Source organism: Colias philodice, chromosome 24 (genome assembly GCF_061535455.1).
Source record: "Colias philodice isolate Cphi_HAF_F1 chromosome 24, ilColPhil1 Martin Lab GWU primary, whole genome shotgun sequence".
NCBI classification, from domain to species: domain Eukaryota; kingdom Metazoa; phylum Arthropoda; class Insecta; order Lepidoptera; family Pieridae; genus Colias; species Colias philodice.
The window spans coordinates 3,480,569-3,502,015 of NC_143109.1; the positions used below are offsets into that span (position 1 = coordinate 3,480,569).

The following is a 21,447-nucleotide window of genomic DNA, read 5'->3' on the forward strand; positions in this document are numbered from 1 at the left end:
GTTAAATGAATTATAAAAATTTATTTACAATAATTATCTAGTATCTACTACTCTTACTAACCTTATTTTATATAATTTGGAATTTTCTTTCGCTTTTATAGACACTGTCGAATGATGGCACATCATGTAGATAACCATGCTTAGACAGATCCAGTTTGCCTGAAATAAAAGTAGTTCAGTATTAATTTATTTAGATGGCATTTTGTTGATGTGCATAAATAAATATGAAACATATGTTTCGTTGTTAAAAAATTCAATTACTAAAAGTTACATTTTATTAATTTGATCTCAAGTAGCTTATTGTATTTGTATAACGAAACTGCTAAAATTACCTCAATAGAAAATAATTCATCATTGCGAATAAGGGCACTCAGACAAAGTTTGGTGCTAATATGGGCACTATTGGGTGTACGAGTGGATATAGTGAAGAGTACTTCCCCACTGTTCATCAATCAAATACTCACGAGCAGTACCACAGCAACCGGTCCAACAAACGCCGCAAGAAAGTACCGCTCGGTGCTAAGCCAGCAGTGCTCGGGTGTCCCGTAGCCGCGCGGCCAGGCGGCGGCCGAGCCCAGCACCACGAGCGCGGGGCACAGGTACGCGCCCGCGCAGTACCAGCGCCCGCGGGCTCGCTCCGGCTCGAATACCTCCACCAGCATTGCGTATAGGTGGAAACCTGTGCAAAAAATGGTTGTTTGTAAAGTAGGTTTACGATCGAGATGTTTACGTGATAACGTCCTATCTTTTAAAATCATGTCAATATTACATAATATGTATTATAAGGAAATGCATAACATCGTTACTAATAACAAGTGTATCATCATGTATTTTACAGAAAGAATCAAGTATAATACCTCAACATCCCATAGGTGGAACCAAACAAAGTTATCGTGATCACATTGAATACTAAACAGCGAAACTACATTGAAACATCAATAATTCCCCCGTACAGTTCCAGTTTGCTAAGAGTTGAAACCCTTAAATAAATTAGATCGTCAATTTCACTTTAAGCAACACTACGAGAGAAGAAAAAGAACCCTCAAAAGTGACCAGCATCGGGTACAGGTAGAACCATACGCGACAGTTTAGCTAGTTATCAAAAAAATATATATATTTACTAGCGGCCCGCCCCGGCTTCGCCCGTGGTACATATGAAAAATAGATGTTGGCCGATTCTCAGACTTACCCGATATGCACAGAAAATTTCATGAGAATCGGTCCACCCGTTTCGGAGGAGTATGCAGACTAACATTGTGACACGAGAATTTTATATATAAGAGATTAATATCGAGTACTGTTTATTACACTTAAAATTTTATTAAAGCTATTTTTTCTACGTAAAATTGAAATAATAATCACATAAAATAAAAATTACTCTGTAATTCCAACATTAATAAGTCACCATCCCTTCAAAAATAAATATATTTTTCAATAAACAAAACTCACCTTCCAGAAACATCCAAGCGAAAGCAGCCAAGAAGAAATAATGCAAGAGTCCAGCGATAACACCACAGAGTATCCTGTCTTGCGTCTGGTCGATACCGCACATGAACACCACTTCAGCAATTAATAGACATATGCAGAGGTTCTTGTGGATTAACACACGGTCCGACTGAAAAAAAAATATATATCATAGGTGGAAAACTGATTTTGGACAATATTTCAATTAATTCTGATAAAAACTGGACAGAAGAAATATATACTTTAATTTCTTTTTTCATGATTCGTAACTATTTTTTTTTGTTTGATACTTAATTTGCATTGTTATGCATGATAACGATGTTTCATTCAATCAACTTTTTTATATTTATCAAGTACAATAGAAGTAAAGACCTACGAATTAAATTAAATAACTCAATAATAATGAACAAGAATTATCAAAGTACTAACAAATCGTGCCATCTTCATCATCATCATCATATACATTCCTATCGTGCATAATAAACATCATAAAGGTGGGTCCACACTTGATCATTTTCGCGTATCACATCTCCGTCGCGTAGCATGTTTGCTAGTGTAGACGCAGAATAATCGCGATCGTGATACACTTCGTATCATGATACACCCCGATCGCTATTAACCGCGTATCTGATACGTGTCGTATATAATCGTATAATATTTATGGCTCACGCGATAAAAGGTACGGTATGGTCGAAATGGGCGTCCACACTTAGGATACGCATACTCGATACGATACGCCTGATACGGATACGATTATTTGAGTCAAATGTGGACCCGACCTAATACAATTTAATTAATACACACCTTCATATTCCTAAAGCACTGGAAAACCAAGATGGCGGCCAACAGCGCAACAGCTGATATCGCGCAGCCAATGAACGTTAAGAGTCGTAACGCCATCTCGTGTTTAGCGCTCAGAGAAACACCGTGCACGTCCATCAATATTGCGAAGTTGGTTAAATGGGAACACGCGCACCCTGTATGTGTGAGGTTCGACCATTCTACTTGACAGCCTTCGGGTGACCAGCCGCTGTAAAGGATACATTAAATGTATGTGTAAAAACGAATCGGAAATAAAAACAAAGCGTGTGTGCCGAGCACATGTGTCAGAAGTGAAACTTCTTTGGCAAGATTCAAAGATACCAAAATCATCGCCTTACTCTATGACGTAACGGTATTGCCATGACGCAACCTTGAAATTTTACTTTCAACGCGCCTAAAGAAGTTTCACTTAAAAATAATATTGACCATACTTTTGATATTGTGAAAAAGCTTTCTTATATAGATGTTGAAAACACTTTTATAGTTGTTGAATGATAATTGAAAGTTATATTGAAAGTTCTTAAGCTTAATCAAGCTTTATTTTTATCTTATCCTTTTTTTAGCTTATAATATTCAATCTCAAACATAAATTCATTCTATGCTAAGGGAATTTGAATCACCAAATTTACTATATTTAAATATCTCATAGTAGGTATCAGTTTATTTTTTTTATTAAATATGAATTTGAAATAAATAACTTACTGTAAAGTATAGTCCCAGAAGACGCAAGCCGGGTTGGTCACGTTTTCCGTCTTCAAGTGTTTCATAGTGAGACGCACCATTTGTGATAGTTGAATGTGTCGCCCGTTGCCTAAACTTGCTGATATTACCTGATAAATTAAGTTTTGTATAAAAATTATTATTTTTGCTATCATAATATCTTATTATAGTTATGTAGATATTAAGTTTTCTGCGGATTAAATTATATGAAACTGCATTAAGAAGTATCTAGGAGGTAGGATAATATAGGATACAGGATAATATAGAAGGTCATATAACTACGATTCTTTCATTGTTATATAAAGTGTTATGTAACCTCTTGGTCGGATAACTACATATCCTATCTGATTTATTATACGTGATTTACTGTATTGAACAACTTTATTTAGTAGAATTGAATTTTTTACACAACTATAGAATAATACATTCAAATCACTTACTTTAGAATTCAAAACTCTAGTGACATTTTTCTTCTCTTTCTCCGAGTTAATACTCGTAGACGAAGCCGGGTCAGAAGTATATGCAGCGAATTGTGGAGATTTCCCGAATGTTGGTGGCAATATTTCTTCCAAACGGTCGAAGGCAAAGAACACTATCCTTACGAGGTCTACTTGATGGTTTTCTGGAAAGACAAAGTTAGAAATTTAGTACAAAACAATGCAATTTTGACGTGATAACGTTTTTAAAATCGATTTATTCGGGTGACATGTTCAGAAACATGTGTCACACCAAAACCTCACGAGCGCGATCGCAGGTATAACGAGAGAGAGACGGACCGATCTCCCGTCTCATCTCGAGCGCTGCCACCAATAAGAAGTTATCACGTAAACATCTCGATCGTAAACCTACTTTACAAACAACCAATTTTTTTTGTACTTTAAGTCTTAACCTGTACCTAAGGTTAATGCTTGTAAGGTATACGTGACAATTGGAAATAACAATCAATAAGTACAATATTTTTATTTGTGATGAAATTTAGTTTAAACTGCTAGTGACTATAGTGCAGTGATGATTGCAGTTGTCTCTTTCTTCTTTTTGTAAAAAAGTGAGACGAAGCACTTATTACTATTTTTAATTATATTTACCTAATAATGCAGCTTTAGGTATGGTGATAGTGTCCTCCGAAGCCTTCCACTGTTCTTGAGCAATCAAGGATGGGAATGTTTCGTCTTCTACGTTTTTCACTTCCAGTACTCGGACAGATAGACCTGAAAATATATTATATTTTATTATTATCACGCGATTCAATTATTCGGGTTAGAAATGAGTAGAAGTACATGTATAAACTAATCAGTTGGTTATCTTGGCTTTATTCAAAGTTAATTTTATAAATTAAATTCCTTTCAATTAATCTATTGTTCTTATATATGTACATAATTAATAAGCGGTTCAGGCATGTTACAAACTGATAATTAATGTACCCAGAAATCCAGTTTTCCTCATTATTCATTGTTGAAACATATGCCAAAATCGAAGTCAAAAGTAAAGTAACTTGTGTTTAACACTTTCATTGAAAAGTGTTTTAAATTCAAAAGGACCTAACAGAAATACTTACAGATATTCTTAACAATTTGCAGAATAGTTTTCTCTTTGGTAACTGCGTCAGCCAATAGAAAGGCGTTTTCCTCCAACTGCGTCAACAACGCACTCGCGACTCTGTTCTGTGCGTCCATACTGAGATCTGACCATGATGCTCGCTGACTTTCGTCTAGAAGATTCGATCCTGGAAAGAGATATATTTAATTATTGGCTCCGTTTATAAAGTGCGCGGTAGACATGTGTAATTAACATACCGTTAATAATCTTAGGACTAATTTTGAGGAAAATCTAAACAATAAAAGCGGTTGAACCTATAAGTTAAATGAATAGTATAGTTATTTCAACACACACACTTTTTTCTGGCTAAATTTGAGTCAAAAATCTTTTTATAATATTAGTGCCATTCACTGTTATTAAGAACTTGACTCACAAACACCAATAAAAAGAATGTCAAGTAATATCCCAGCAGCGTTGTACAAAACAGTCATTGAAATTAACACCTTATTCCGTGGCAGTAATGTTCAAAATCTATAGTAACGCTCAAAACTCTGCCCACTACATTTGTGAGCAGAGTTTTGCTTCAGACAAATTTTGCGCACGATTTTTAATCTAGTTTTTATTGTATGTCAATGATTATAGATTAAATTAAATTTAAACTTACCAGTTTTAATAACACCCAGCAACATATCAGTGACAATCGCCTCTTTCTGTCTCGGGTCGGGGAAAGTTTGTACATTTTGTGACATGCGCTGTGCAAGCTTTTTCATTATACTTGTTGTTGTCATCATGTCTCCGCCGTATAGTTTCTTTGATGACGTCACCTGAAAGCAAACAAAAAAATTAAGACTGTTTATTATAAAACACTCTATTTTTTGTCATTGTATGAACTTCAACTAGAAGGAAATTATTATATTTAAAGCGTATTGATTATCATAACAACGAACAACAGAGTCTTATTACATATTTTTTTACCATTTGAAAATCTATTGCCGATTTATTAGTTTTAATTTATTGTATACTAGCTTACCGCCCGCGGCTTCGCCCGCTTTGTCTAAAAAACCTAATAAATTATATACTAAAACCTTCCTCTTGAATCACTCTATCTATTAAAAAAAACCGCAACAAAATCCGTTGCGTAGTTTTAAAGATTAAAGCATACAAAGGGACATAGGGAGAGAGAAAGCGACTTTGTTTTATACTATGTAGTGATTACATCAAATAACCTGTTTATAACGGTCATTTCTTCTATTATCACGATTCAAAAGGTCGCTTCTACCGAAGAATCGACAAAAAACTCGATAATTACGTTTTTTGGAAGTTTGCCTGTGCAAATAAATAGTAATTAAACTGCCTATAATGACAAAAAGTATTACCTGTGCTAAATCGTTGCTAATACTGAGGAGGGACTCTCCCTCCCGCACTCTGGCCTCCAAACTGTTGAGCCACACAGATCTGCATTCACTAAGGTCGGGAGTAGCTCCATGCCATTCTGGGATTGTGTCCGCTGGAAAATATTGTTTTTTATTATTATTTAATACTAGCTTCCGCCCGCGACTCCGTCCGCGCGGATGTCGGTCTTCGCGTGGATGGTTTCTTTCTCTATTTTGAGTAACTCTGACAATGACATCTTATAAATATCTATTGGACCCAAATACGGCTAGGCCTATAATAATACGCAACGTGTGTTCGCGGTTCTACAGAACAACGTCTATGGATACAACTGAAAAATTAAGATTAATTTTTTTTCTACATATTTTTCCAGGATAAAAAGTATCCTATTTTACGCCCAGGATAATAAGGTATAATTATACCAAGTTTCATCGAAATCGAACCGTTAGTTTTCACGTGATGTCTTCACATACAGACAAAAATTTTTTTAATCACATTTTGGTATCGATCCAGTAACACCCCCTGCTATTTATTTTTTAAATATTTTCAATGTACAGTTTTGACCCTTCTACAGATTTATTATATGTATAGATAGATACCGTTAAGAGAAAGAAGTGAAAAATACTTTAAGAAAAAGAACTCGTAGAACATTATTTGTATATGTTTTCAGCAGTTTATGAATTGTGTTGAAAATGGTATAAGCTGTAAGTATACAAAACTGTTCTGTTTTCATTATATAAGCAACTTTAAATTTATTTGTGGTAGCACTGTTTAAAGTATTAGTAGAAAACTACTAAAACAATAGCATATATAGCAATAGAATTTATTTTTATAAATTCTCCGTATTTTCAAGCTATTGTTTCCAGGTTCAGTAATTATGTAAAAATATTAATAAATAATTCTATATGAAATTCCTTATATATTTTAATACTCACAATAAACATAGTCGCCATTTGCAGCAAGATTTTCCCTTGAAGCTTGAGCATCTGGCAAATTACCGCTTCCTCTGTAATCTATCAAATGTTCTGGAGAATCACCGTCACGACCTGAAATTAATTTAGGAAAGGATGTTCCAGTCCCTCGCGGTTCGGATAAAGAATGTGGAACCGAACCGCTTAGGCCGGGTACATGGAACGTCCACCATATGGCGATGCCTAGAATCTGTGCGCCTCGACGATCGATGGAAGAACGGGGATGGCGGAACGAGATCGTGCAGTTCCGCAGCGCACTCACAGTTAACAATTTATTTATTTACATTTATATGGAATTGCTGGTAGAGTAGTATAGACTATTTTTAAATATAATATATCGAATTTGTGATACAGACGTATTATAAATTTGAAGATGAAGGATGATAAACCAGTAAAATTTTGTTGTTTTGGAGATTATTTCTATGCTGTCGATCGATACTACTAAATTTTTTAAAATAAAAAAAGAGTTTATTTTCTCACATCAGTTACTTAAATAAGTTTACACATTTTCAGTACATATAAATAAGTGTGAGACTGGTGCCTAAACTAGGTAATAAAAATAACCTGTATTTTAGGTCACCAGGCCCCCACTCCTCACTTCGTTGGAACACATTTAAAGAAATACTATTTATATACCTTTTAGCAAAGCTTCCGATCCTAATCTCCTTATTAACTGTAGTTGCCTCTCACTGGGTTGTTCTAAGCCCAAGTCGTGAAAATTTTCCCCGGATTGCAACCCGGAACTGCGGCGGTGTGGTCGCTCCTCTTCTATGTGTTGATGGGCAGTTAGTGTACATCTGAAAGTATATAACGGTTTAGATAGGATACTTTATTTATTGTTTTTGAAATATTTTTGAATTTACCGATTTTTGTTGGAAGTATACGGTATTGAACAATACTTACGATTGAAGATGCTAGTAAAAAGTATTTTTTACTGGAATATTATAACGAGTACGTAGTTCTTGAAACGATGTATAAAAGCTGCTAAAAGTATTTAATTCCGATCATTATTTTAAACAACCTTTAAAACATTACCGGACCAGTAGTTCCCAAGATTAGCGGGTACAAACAAAAAAACAAACTCTTCAGCTTTATAATATTTAGTATAGATTACTAAACAATACTAACTTCCATCTAGCCAATCCCGTGGCACCACCGGGACAAGGCTGCACAGCGTACGTGCCCGCTAGCGTCCAGTTCCAATGGAGGCCGCGTGCGTTCACTTGCGGGCAGTACGCACGACGTCCTAGCGATGGGGTTGCGCTTGTTGCTGAAATATAATATAAAATGTCTTAATATATATAAATCTCGTGTCACAATGTTTGTCCTCAATGGACTCCTAAACCACTTAACCGATTATGATAAAATTCGCACACCATGTGCAGTTTGATCCAATTTGATAGGATAGATTAAATCTCAAATCGTTTTAGAGAAAGCGTGTGAAGCCGCGGGCGGTAAGCTAGTATAATAATATTTTTTTTAATATTAATTTATTTGGTCATTTGATCTTGATTAGCACATAATGCATGATGTTAAGTAAATATGTGTGATAGAAAAACTTGCTTATGTAAATTATAATTAAAAGAATAAGATCTATGGGTGGTCTTATTATTTTATGTGGGATGTTTATCTTTATATATGTTATTTAAATCTAGATGTTAACTGCTTGTTATATGTGTTTTGAATAAATGTACATTATATTCTATACAAGGCCTGAATGATTTTTTCATAAATTCCAAACAAGATTTAACTAATGATTATTTTGTTCATAACATAATTCCTTAAGGTTAGACCTATCATATTTAAAACTCAACATATTCAACGTACAATAAACTTTATCATAATCATCTTCAGGAGTGTCCGGTCGGTTGTCTTTGGGAGGTCCGTGGAGGGACGGCGTGGAATCTGAGTCTTCGTCCTTTGGCGCCCATTGTAGGGTCTCGTCAGTTACTGCCACTGAAAATAAAAATCATACTTATTTATATACAAAATAGATCATATAATTAATATACAACATGAAAATATTAATAAGTTCATAAAGAGTTGTCTGTTATTGCTTTAAAATGAAAGGAAATGAAAAAAAATATCCTCTCAGTTGCTTAACGAAGGCAATTATTGTTAGATGAATATCGAATAATAGCTCTGTTTCAACAACTGTTAGTATAGAAGTGTATAATATTTTCTTTCCATTAAATGAATTTAAAAATCATTTCAACACTCCTAGAGATATAGGAGGAAGGAAAGATAATAAATACTTCTAAACCCTATCTCCTCTTTTATCCATATCTTTTACCAGTATAAATAAATATTACTTATTAACAATTTCATTCTTACCAGGTTCGTCAAATTTCTCCTTAGGCTTCTCAACTTTGGTGTTCTCATCAGCTACTTTCGGCACCTCTTCCTTAATAACCGGCACTTTATCTAAGGGTACTTGAGGTGGTTCCTTTTCGGAAGATGGTTCAGGCGTTTTCGTTGTTGTTTTCTGAAATTTTTTTATAGATTTTAATTAGTATAAAATTGTAATGGGCAGATGAAGTGTTTCATTGTTTTACAAGTAAAGAACACAAATAATTATAATGCAATGGGCAGATTTAATTTCCCACGTAATTTAACTAATTTATAGAGAAAAAATATTCGTTAACAGTTTAAGAATTTACAATGCAATCAAATGATGTGTAACAGTTATTACTAACACGTTGGAAAATAAGTAAAATCTTCTGTCTTATTCTGTTCTTTTCCCAAATAGTTAGTACAAATAAATATTTTCAGTAAGAAGCTTTTATCAGAAGATATATAATTTTTACTCCAAATCTATTTATACATATTTCATTTTTCAAACCAAATACATATAATAAATACCTTAGTCCCAATATTGCCCATTTGTACTTCAGGTGGCAGAGTAATATGAGGTCTGAAGGTGGGTGGCGTGATGACTGTTGGCTTCTTTTTCTCCTGCTGCGTTTGTACTGGGTTCTTGGGTACAGGGGGTGCGGTAGACCTCCAGACTGTTGGCTGCGAGGTGATCAGCCAGGGTGGTGATGGTCTGCTTGTCGTGCTGGTTGTTGATGCTGGAATAGGGTTTAGAGTATGTTAGTTCACGTAATGTTTTGATAAGTATTATTCATTGAAATAAAATAACCAATGATACAACACATAACTGACGAATGACAGAACGTATTTATTTAGTGTTGTTTAGTAGTTGTTTTCCTTCTCTTTTAATATTGTGATATAATTGTAAAATTTGTAATGGTACATAAAATTGTTAAATAAATAATAAATAGTGTTTTGGTTCATTTTTAACTTTTGGATTGATATAATTATTATTTTCTGGGTTTAATAGCCTATATTGAAAACTATCAAAAGGTTATAAACGTATATTATCGAAAAGGAAACATATATTATCGTAAAGAATACTCTACTTTATGACAATGAATACATTTAAAACGCGAGCAAAATGAAGTCTATAATAAAAACGACTTTACCGCCAAAAGGTAAACATAAACATTTTAAACAGGATATATTATGTAAGCAAGAAAGCTTTACTGCATTCAAATGAAGCTTTTGTTTATCAAACATGGATTTGAGATTTTTTACGCGAAAAAATAAGAATCTTTGATCATTAAGTTTCCATTCTTTCGCGATTATGTTTTTAATTTGAATATGTAATATACTAGCTCACGCCCGCGGCTTCTCCCTGGTTTTCAAGAAAAACGTTTTCAAAGAAGAACGGGTATCCGCATAGTTCCCGTTCCTGTGGAATTTCCTATGTGTTAATGTAAGTTACCCTCTACGTGTGTGCTAAATTTCATGAAAATCGATTTAGTAGTTTTTGCGTGAAAGAATAACAAACATCCATAGGTACATATATACAAACTTTCGCATTTATAATATTAGTATAGTATTAGTATAGATTACTTTAGATAACTTACCAGGTACACATTGATAGTGCGCTTCCAGATATTTCAATGTATTCGGACACGGGTCCCCAAACATGTTCGTACTCGCCAATATACTGCAGTTCTGGTGCATACTACACCTGGAAAATATTAATAAACTTGTTAATAAATATATTATATTATTTTTTATATAAATTGCAAAGGGTTTAGTCTACACTCTTGGGGCAAACAGCTCAGTGTTGTAGCATAAAAAAAATGTTTGTGTAAACATATGCAAATAAATACTACATGCATATTATATTCAAATAAATCTGGAATTATTAAAATAAATAAAATATTGAAAATAAAATGACCTATAATAATTCAACTAAAAATATGTTCATATGTTTGACCATCCTATCAAAAGGATAAGACAGATTGTTGTCTTTATTTGAAGGACCTATATCAAAAATATATCTTTTCTTAACAAGAATCTAACATCAAGTTTAACACTTACAAATTCCTAGCTATTTGCCGTTAAACTAGCTTTCCTTCATTACACGATGTAAACATTTTAAATGTTATTTACATGAGTTAGTTTCAGACCTTTATTGCCAATTTCGCCCTAACACGATCAAATTGGGTTCGGAATATTTAATTTTACAGAGTAAATGGGATAATGTATGGTTTTAGATTTTCCGCTTTGAAAGCGTTATTTATTACTAGCTTTCCGCCCGCGGCTTCGCCCGCGTTTTCAAAGAAAAACCCGTTCCCGTAGGATTTCCGGGATAAAACCTATCCTATGTCCTTTCTCGGGTATCATAATATCTAATTTCATGAAAATTGGTTCAGTAGTTAAGGCGTGATTGAGTAACAGACAGACAGACAGAGTTACTTTCGCATTTATAATGTATGGATTTAGTTTCCGTTCTTCTGATACCTTTATTTACATAAATAAAGGTGTAACCTGCAGATTTTTCCAATAGTTATGTAAATTTATATTATTTAAATAAAATAATTCATCATCATCAGCCCATATACGTTCCCACTGCTGGGACAGGGGCCTCACATGTCGTCGAATTTTTGATTCTTCGACATGTCGGTTTCCTCACGATGTTTGCCTTCACCGTTCGAGCAGTGGTGATGTTATAACATGAGCAGATAAATTGAAAAATCAATTTATTTCCTGCGCACTCGCCTGGTCTCGAACCCCGGACTTTCGATTCGAAGTCCGAGGTCTCACCACTGCTCTAATAAAGTAATTAATATTAAGTAACTTGGAATAATTTACCTGCTATGTAAAACCCGTAAACTCCGTGTGGACATGCAGTTGACGCTCCAGTCGGTATTGCCATGGTCGTTGCAGATGGTGATCGAGAACCTTCCATAGTTCGCTCTGATGAGGTGGATCACGGAGCCCTCTCCGCACCCGATTTTCAGCGTTTTCCCTTCGCACGCGTACGCTGTTTCGTACCGTGGTTCTGTGAACATATAATAATAAGTTAATATAGTTTTTAGTGAAAACTTAAAATATGTATATTGAATTGACACAGATACGATGCTTGCTTTAACTCGCAACTACATATTATATGTGTACATATTCTTCATATTCATTTAGTTTATTAAGTCTTTCAAAACGAAGACGATATTTGGATAAAGTTTATTTATGGTGTAGATGGCAATTGCAATGGCAAAGGCCCAATCTCATCTCAGGAACCACTAACCCGATTTGAAAAAATATTTCACTGTTAGATAGTCCATTTTCGAGGAAGGCTACATCATTACGGTAAGACCAACAGGAGCGGTGTAATGCAGGTAACCACGGGACACAGCTAGTAGATAAAATTAATTTATACCGATAAGAAACACTAAGTTTCTATAATAAATAACACTGTCATAAGCAACCACTTTGTACTCCTGTCAAGAATTAATAGTAGCACGCTGAGTCAGCATTTCTACCATTTCAAAGCAAGCGTAAAACGCTCTATTTAATTAGAATTAATTGCGGTTTAATTGGTCAATTGAACTGACACGAAAGATTTCTGTCGTTAAATTAATAATTAAAAGACTGCATAATAATGTGCATTACGTATCGATAAACTGTAAACTTAAATATCAAATAAGCATAAACTATAGGTAAAACTATCTAGGACTTCTTTACAAAAATAAACAGCCTCACATTCATCTCTATAAACCATTAAAAACACTCCAATAACGACCATAACAGCCCAATATTTGAACTCAACAATTAAACAACATAGCTGCAATCGACAATTCTTTATATTTTCCGACCAATTGCTACATCTAACGACGGGCACGATATCGGATCGTTTAATTGGATTTATTTGCGGCGTTGTTTTTCGGTCTGCAGCCCACCGATTGGCCTGATGTCGTTTACTCGCAGATAATTAATTAATGTTAGTTTTTGCTGTTTTCGAAGTTTTAGTGTTCTAAATTCTGTATTGAGAATCAATTGTGTGGGAATATTGGTAATGTATCGAGCTTGAACTGTGAGGTAAAAGGTAATTATTTTGATTTCAGTTAATTATGGCAGATCTTAATTGAAAGAATGTATGGCAATATCTTCTTTTACCCATAATATTTAAAGTAGGTAGGTGTATTTCAAATATTAGACTATATCTTGACATTTCAATATAATTTCAATTGACTAGGCAAATAATAAATAAATTATTCCATTATAAAACTTACTGAACTTATCATGAAACTTATTAATCAATTTGTAGATAAAGCCTAACCGCATAAAATATCAAATCCAAAATGTTTATTACTATCTGTAGATATAGATATAGCTAAATAACTGCGATGTTATTTCATTGAATTTCTGACCATTTAACGATAACTGCAATGTTATTGAAAATTCAATTTCCAATATCTTGTTTACAAGTTTGATGCAAATCACAAGATGTATGGATAATGCTAAAAGTATAGGAAATGCTGGGCTGAAATATTGAAGATTTAAATTAATGGTAGCTCGGACGATGCGCGTTCTCGCTACGTCATACTGCGAAATGAGGGCTTCAACAATATTAAATATACCCTCGTTTTAGTGATGTTTGCGGTACTATCGATATTCAATTTTAGGCTAGATTTCTACACGTTTATGTTGAGTATGTATTATTATATATCATGGAATTACAGTTGAAATTAGGTAGGCGTTAAGTTTAATCATAATAACATGTGATATGTTAATACTGCAGTAAAAATGGTTCTGGCATCAGTAATCCACTCCTATATTGAATAGGCCTTTTAAAATGTCCTAAAGCCTAAGGTTATTCCAGTTCTCATTATACAAAATATTTTCTGAAATAAGTATATCATTCATCAGCATTTAACCTTTTTAAGTTCTGTTAGAATGTACATAATATATATTATATTCAAATTATTATCTTCTAATATAATGCTTATATGTGTACAAACAAATTATTTCAATATAGTTTATACATAGGTATTACAAATTAATAATCACCTTGTTTCATTGTCAGTAATTTGGAGTGATAAGTACAATGTAGGTACATTTATGCTTTGATTTGATTCAAACGCTTGTATATTAGTCGGCATGACAAATGACAATACAAATTCAAAAGTAGTGATGTGATCGTAATTTAAATTTATCGATAGAATTAATTACCACGATTCAAACACTAGATCGTTAATTATAACAAAATACTTACACAAATAACAACAAATAAATAAAAATGTAACAAGCCGAACGTAATTACGTGAAAATATTAAGAAGGTTATGAGTGGGCTAATATAGAACAATTACATATTAGTTTTTGCACCAACACGTTACAAAAAATATGAAATAAATAACGACACATTTCACGTATAAATTGCTAGGGATGTGAATGAATAATATCGACAATCACGCGCGACAGATGTTCACCTCGATACAAATCCAATATACGATATTAATTGCTATAATTACGACGGATCGTCTGTACCTCCGTCCACAAATAAATAATATTGTCTCGGCGACACAACATGTCAACGTTGTATAATAAATACCCTACCAATTATACATTTAATACAAGAACAATTTCATATTCGTATGCTTTAATGATAGTGTATGGATTCGTTATGTTTCAACGTTAATAGGTTTATAATTGTCGTAATGAAATACGTATTATGTTGATTTGATTACTATAAAAGAATGTTGTCTCTATTTTTATTTAAGTGGTGTAATTAAATTATCATGATTATGTGTAATTCAATGATTTGATTTAGAAATACAAACATGCTACTTTACTAAACGTTAATGTTCCGAATAAAAATCCGCCTACACCTACAGCAAAAAGAAACGACGCAAAAAGCACATTATCTTGACAATCACTTAAGCAGCAGGCAACATATATAAATCAAAATTCATCGATAATCCGCACAACACTAGAATGCACGCGAAACTGCAGTTTGTATCGATATGAGATAAGATCGATGGACGAAACTATTTTAAACCTTTCGAAAATAACACCTAACCCCCTCCATTGGAGGGTGGATATAAAAATGATTTATTACAAGAGTCCAATGCTTGTTAGGAAGGGTCGAAAACAATTTACGAGGTATAAAGGGATAGGGTAATTATTTCAAGCGATGGGAATTTTCGTAAAGTGTATATTTTTGGGGTTTTGCTAATAGTCATTTCATTATAAGGGATTGTTTGATTTTCATCATTCATCATTTCATCAACGAAGAATAAAACACCTTCTCATTAAGCATGTACCTATTGACAAAATATTAATTTAAATTTATGTAATTTCAACTCATAAGAGAACCTCAATTGGGATACATTCTTGTAGAACTTTTTTTTTGCGAACTTAGTTGATAGAATTTCATAGTTTTGTAATAGATAGTTAATTATAGCTAGATATTAATTTTAAATGATTTATTCAATTAGACTTCTTCTAGAAGCACTTTTGAAACGTCATTAGGTACATATTTTTAACATTTACCACCGATTCGCAAAGCAGTAGGTATCTACGGATTGACCTTTCCAATTTTTTTTAATAGAACACGAAAGTTTCTTCTTTAAAAAACGAAGACGTAATCAAAGTATGTCACTTATAAAGGCTCTATTCTCCATTCTAAGTGTGAGAACAGCAATGCCTGCTATAAATTAGGTCAGCCTCGCATTCAAGTTATCACAGCCTCCCAGAACAAGTGTGTTAAGTAGCTAGTTATACTAGTTGTTGTCCTCGATGTTGTCTGTGAAAATACATCTATTTAAAAATAAGCAAGCTGTTTTGATATTTTTTACAGCTTTGTAATATTCGACTTTTGACTCTTAATAGAGTAATTGTTAAATAATAATAATAATTAATTACGTATTTTTGGGCTCTTTTCAACTTGTAACATTATTTTTTTATTGTATAAAAGCTTTTCTTCATTGTAACAGAATGAATGTAAATTGAACGCGCATTGCTTATAATCTTGTTTAATTTATTTCACTTACCGTCTTAAAAAATATTTCCCATGTAGATCATTTAATCTAGCCAATATTAATAACGGAAAGCATAAAGAGCTGCCAACAAATTCAATTATCAATTCGCCTAACTTCCATCTATGCGTAAATTACTAACACTACTGCCGTTCTAATGTCATTCATTAATCCCTAGTGACCACTTTCGCACACGTAAAATTGTAATTACACTTGTGTTTTACAAAACAATTCCTTTCCAAACATTACTCCCTATTTCCTTACCAATGCAAACTTTAAAATTATCCTATTTCAACTCTACTCCAACGGGATTAAGTCCACAATCACTCGGCATAACTGCAAACGGTTAATAAGCCCCTATCATGGAATCTCGTTAGCGAATACATGTGATGTCATTTGATATCCAACTACCGAAGTGAACGGACGCCTCGTAGCGCGAGCGACCATTCGAAAATAAATACTATGCATAAGTAATAGGTTTGAATTTCAGTTATTTCATAAGGATAATCCGTAGCTGTGGACTGTGCGAATTTAATTTTGCGAGCCATTAATCGGCGTCGTCACGGGCCTATGGGATTAGGGTAAATTTTATTATGATCGTTATGGTGTCATGTGGTATGGCGTGGGTTTATGTCTCTAGTTTAATTCGCATTGTGCATTCGTGAATTTGAATCGAATCGTTAGTGAGAGCTAATAAAAGTAGGGGATGTTCATTTTGCGCAGATGGTGCTTTTACCTAAAATTATATTACAAGTTATGCATGTGCTATTGTTTCATGTACTTATTTTTCATCATCAAGGACTCGTAGAGTCCTTTCTCTACATTATAATATAATTTAGAAGGAAAATAGATGATCATAAATATTATCGTAATAATTAATAAATAACATGATTGTACTATAAAATACGAAACGCAAATTTAACAATAACACAAAACAAACAGGAATGTTGATGTTATTCCATATAATGAAAATAGGAATATTTTAATAACATCAAATCATTGGTTACACAAACTGAATGGCTCTTATGCAGATTATATGAAAATATTTTGTATTAACTAATATCATCATATATTTTACAGATAAATAATATAGATAGCTCTACTTGTTAAACATAAATAAACTATTATTATTATTTTAATCGTAATTGAGAATTGAGATACAAAATATTCTACATTTCAAGTCTAATAAAACAGTGAGTAGAATTTTATCAAAATGGATTCAGTAATTTAGATGTCTATAGTGGACAAAAAACTTGACACATACACATGATAAATTATATAACACATAACCATTAACCACACAATATATGTGAAAACGAATCACAGAATCGAGATCAGAAAATTCAATTGCAAAACGTCCTTCACACCTTTATCGATATCGTCAAATAATCCCACATTTTCTCATAAATTACCCTTCAATCCTTTCTAACGTAAAGAAATTGAAAAAGTATTTTTTATTTTACTATTTGACCCGACAGACCCCGTTGTGGACCCCGTCTTCGCGCGAACTGTCAAATGTGAGATGTTTAAAGTTTTCTTAAATTTTCAAATTTCCCGCGCGCCAATATATAATTTTTTTTGTCATAATAGGAACCTTGGTCTGGCAACAAAAACAACAAAAAAGAATAAGCAATATCAGTTCAGCCGTTCACGCGTAGCCAAGGGAAAATCTTTTTTATATAGATTTTATAGGTATTACTGGATGTCACTATAAGATTCTATAGCATTTTCAGCAGGTGATAGTTTATGGCCCTTCAGAAGAGTGTACATATTCTCAGTGTCCGTAAAGTTGTCGAAACTTAAGGTATCGTTTATATAATAGTTGCTTGTTTAACTAAAAGTTTGTCTAGTTACCTAGAGCTGTTGTGGATAGTCTAGAATAAAAGCTTTGTAATTATAGCTTGTACTTACAAGCTATAATTACAAAGCTTTTGTAATTATAGCTTGTAAGTACAAGTTATTTACTTGTACTTGTAAATAAGTACAAGTAAGAGTACTTGTACTTATTTACAAGTACTCTTATAGCAGAGTACTTGTAAATAAGAACTCTGCTTTCTTAATATATTGGCTTTATAATTATGAAGTCAGGTTTAATCGTTTCTGTGCTAAAATAGAGCTAAGGTTTAAATTGATTAGACGTTGTATAGAAATATTACGAATACATTTATTTTGAAACTTGAGCATAATGTCATTTAAATCACAATAAAAAAACGAAGATCTGTAATCTGTACACACCTTTAAAAAGTTTTGGAACGTGTCACGCCACAGACAAACGCTGTCATGTTTTTTTTTAAATATTATCTGTAAAAATTCGCTATCTATACGTCACGGGAACATTCGAATTTCAAAAGATCCCAGTGCGCCTGTAAATCCACCGTGAGCCGCTCTGACGCCACAACCAATCGATTCTATTGAACTAGTGATGCGCCGAATTTTGATTCGTCGATTTAAAACGCTTTCGTTCGGGACGAACGTATGTGAGATTGCGTTGTGAACAGACTTTGTTCAAACGACGATAGAATGAAAAGGAAGTTTATCTGGATAAACTGAAGTCAAACTGTGTTAGTAAGAATATAATAAAAGGGAACTTTATAAATGCATATATATAAATATCGTCCTGAAATATTTATAAATAAATAAATATTTCAGGACAATTTTCACACACGGCACATTCTGATCCCATACTAAGCTTTCGCTTGTGTTATGGAAATCAGATGGCTGATAAACATACATATATAATATTATCTAATAGTGATATAATTAACACCCAGACACAGAGCAAACATTTATGTTCATCACACAAATATTTGCCCCGGGTGGGAATCGAACCCACAACCTCTGGCCTCTATAGGTACATAGTGCATACGTATTCAAAATATAAAGCAATAGACTGTTAATTGATTACGTTAATTAAAAAGCACACACACACTTACATAAACATTATATATTATTTTAAATGCAAGTACGTAAGTTCCTATCACAACAGGCTTATAAAACTGTAGATCCTATTAAAAAAATAAACCTTTATTCCAGTTGTTTTTAACTCGCATTTTACCAATTGCAAACATATTCTACCGACACGCTAACGTATCACCGATCTCACCGTATGTAACGGACATTAGAAATTTAAAAGAACCCAGGCAGCTAGTAAATCTGCCTTGTCCGGAGCGCTAACGCTAAAATCCATCGATTTAGAAATACGACGGGCTAGTGATGTGCCGAGTTTTCATTTCGATAAAGTTATAGAAACGTAAAGTATCGATTTATTAACGAGTCATATATTTACACATATTATTATATTATTATCTACAGTTATAGGTACGTACATAGATATGATGTTTTAAAATAATAATTGAACAAATCATACAAGTTAAGTGTGTTTTTTATACGATGAAACTGTAAAAAAATCGATTAACTTTCTCATGTTGCCAGTACGTGAGATTTATGAAAATGAAAATCGTAATAGCCTTTTCATAAAAACATCAAATCTCTTATCAAATGTGATTATATCGCTACAATGCACCTTCAATTTATTAAGACGTGAATCTTACATTGAACTTTAAACGCTACCGTGTTAAGCATAAGGTGTAAAATGGATCGTTTTATAATAAGAAATAGGTAAGGTTCGATAAAGGATATATGTGGCCCTTGGGGGCTTTTTTAACAGTTCCGTATATGCACCCCTGGTCACGTTTTGTATGAAGTAGCTTCCTGCATAAGAACACTCGTTTTTCTTTTCCATTTCTTTGATTATCCGGATTTTTGGTGATTTTGGATTGAATGGGGGATTCGAGGCATGAATACGATGTGACAATTGGTTCAGGACGTCCTTTGCGACTCTATGTATTTTTTTTCTTTTCCAATTTTATGGTTGAAATTTCGTAAATAGTCGGAAAAAAACATAAAAGGTTCGTTTTTAAGTTATTCTTCCATAGTTTGGTTTAGTGTTCATTCATTGTATTTACTTTATTCAGTTAGCATTACGAAACCCCTTCAAGTAATAAATGTATTTGATAAAACAATAAAGCATACACTTTAGAACCAAACCGAATCGTTTTCATTTCAAACGAAATAGCCGTACTCCAATCAATAATACTAGTATTAAGAAAAGCTGATAATCCCGCACGATCCACGCTAATCCAACATTTCACGCGACTTACAAGCGTGTGTGAAGGGGACTGTCAAATGTTTTTAACGTTCCAATTGAAATATTTGAACTTGGAAGTTGGAACGCTTCTTCCAAATTCGAATTGATAATCACTGTTGTCCATTTTTCAAATTAAAAATAATATTTACTTATGGAACCATGTGTAATGTTTAAATTAGGAAGGCCATTTGACAGTAGTCAAATGTGTACTTTTTAACTTTAATTATATTTGAATTTGGAACGTTTTTCCGAAATTCGAATGTTTAAATTGGAATATCGTGCTTTTGTTTTTATTTAGTTTAAGAAAGTCCTCACAAATACAACGTGTGACGTGATACAAGCGTGAAAAGGGGACGGTGCGAATTGCAGGGGTCCGTCAAATAAGATTTTTTCCTCAATCGGGGTCTAACGTGGATGGCTTGGATACGAGTGCACTTTGAAACCATTCAATTGCCTGTTTTCTGGTGAGAGGTTAGATTAGGTTACGGTATGTATTATGTGTTGAAAAACATTGGCAATTGCAAAATTGGTTACTCTTTTTGCAGCTTTATCAAGTTACAGTATAAATTATATGAATTCTACGCTTAAGAAAATTTTCGTGAATTCATTATTTTATTATACAGAGTTCTTGTAATCTATATCAACGATAATACATAGCTATTACAAAGCTTGTTTCAACGGTGTCAGTTACTTATGAGACCGATAGTAATCGTTAAAGGCCCTTAATATTTCTGTTATCTCACCTAGAAATGATAATAAATTACCGGGCATTACGTAAGATATGTTTTAGTATACCTTATCGACATTTCAAATTTAGATATATTTTATAATCTAAAACTGTAGGTGGATATAAAATCAGTTATTTATATGCTGATTAAAGTTTATGAAAGAAAGGCGCAAAGAAATCAGATAAATTTGAAAATAACAAGCCATCTAATAAAGTATGAAGAAATCTAGATGTCTGATGTAAATTGAAAAAAAAAAACTACTGTTTCGTAAAATCGACTGTAAAATATATACAAGGTTTTATCAATGATTCGTATCAATGATTTGTACACAACA

General features: G+C 33.1%; 1 protein-coding gene across 3 annotated transcripts in view; it reads right to left on the reverse strand.

Annotated features, from left to right (window-relative positions):
• Positions 1-21,447, reverse strand: part of Cirl (Calcium-independent receptor for alpha-latrotoxin) — a 270,668-nt gene that overhangs the window by 6,458 nt on the left and 242,763 nt on the right. For all 3 annotated transcript variants that reach the window (XM_089710173.1, XM_089710174.1, XM_089710175.1), the window contains exons 3-20: positions 12,075-12,264; positions 10,838-10,944; positions 9,768-9,976; positions 9,240-9,390; positions 8,733-8,861; positions 8,034-8,175; positions 7,542-7,702; positions 6,870-6,980; positions 5,919-6,049; positions 5,207-5,366; positions 4,562-4,729; positions 4,092-4,214; positions 3,447-3,628; positions 2,989-3,116; positions 2,269-2,494; positions 1,450-1,615; positions 465-679; positions 62-159 (exon numbers count right to left, since the gene is read on the reverse strand). In XM_089710173.1, coding sequence (XP_089566299.1) covers positions 62-159; positions 465-679; positions 1,450-1,615; positions 2,269-2,494; positions 2,989-3,116; positions 3,447-3,628; positions 4,092-4,214; positions 4,562-4,729; positions 5,207-5,366; positions 5,919-6,049; positions 6,870-6,980; positions 7,542-7,702; positions 8,034-8,175; positions 8,733-8,861; positions 9,240-9,390; positions 9,768-9,976; positions 10,838-10,944; positions 12,075-12,264 — 2,797 coding nt within the window. The remainder of the gene's footprint in view (positions 1-61; positions 160-464; positions 680-1,449; positions 1,616-2,268; positions 2,495-2,988; positions 3,117-3,446; positions 3,629-4,091; positions 4,215-4,561; positions 4,730-5,206; positions 5,367-5,918; positions 6,050-6,869; positions 6,981-7,541; positions 7,703-8,033; positions 8,176-8,732; positions 8,862-9,239; positions 9,391-9,767; positions 9,977-10,837; positions 10,945-12,074; positions 12,265-21,447) is intronic.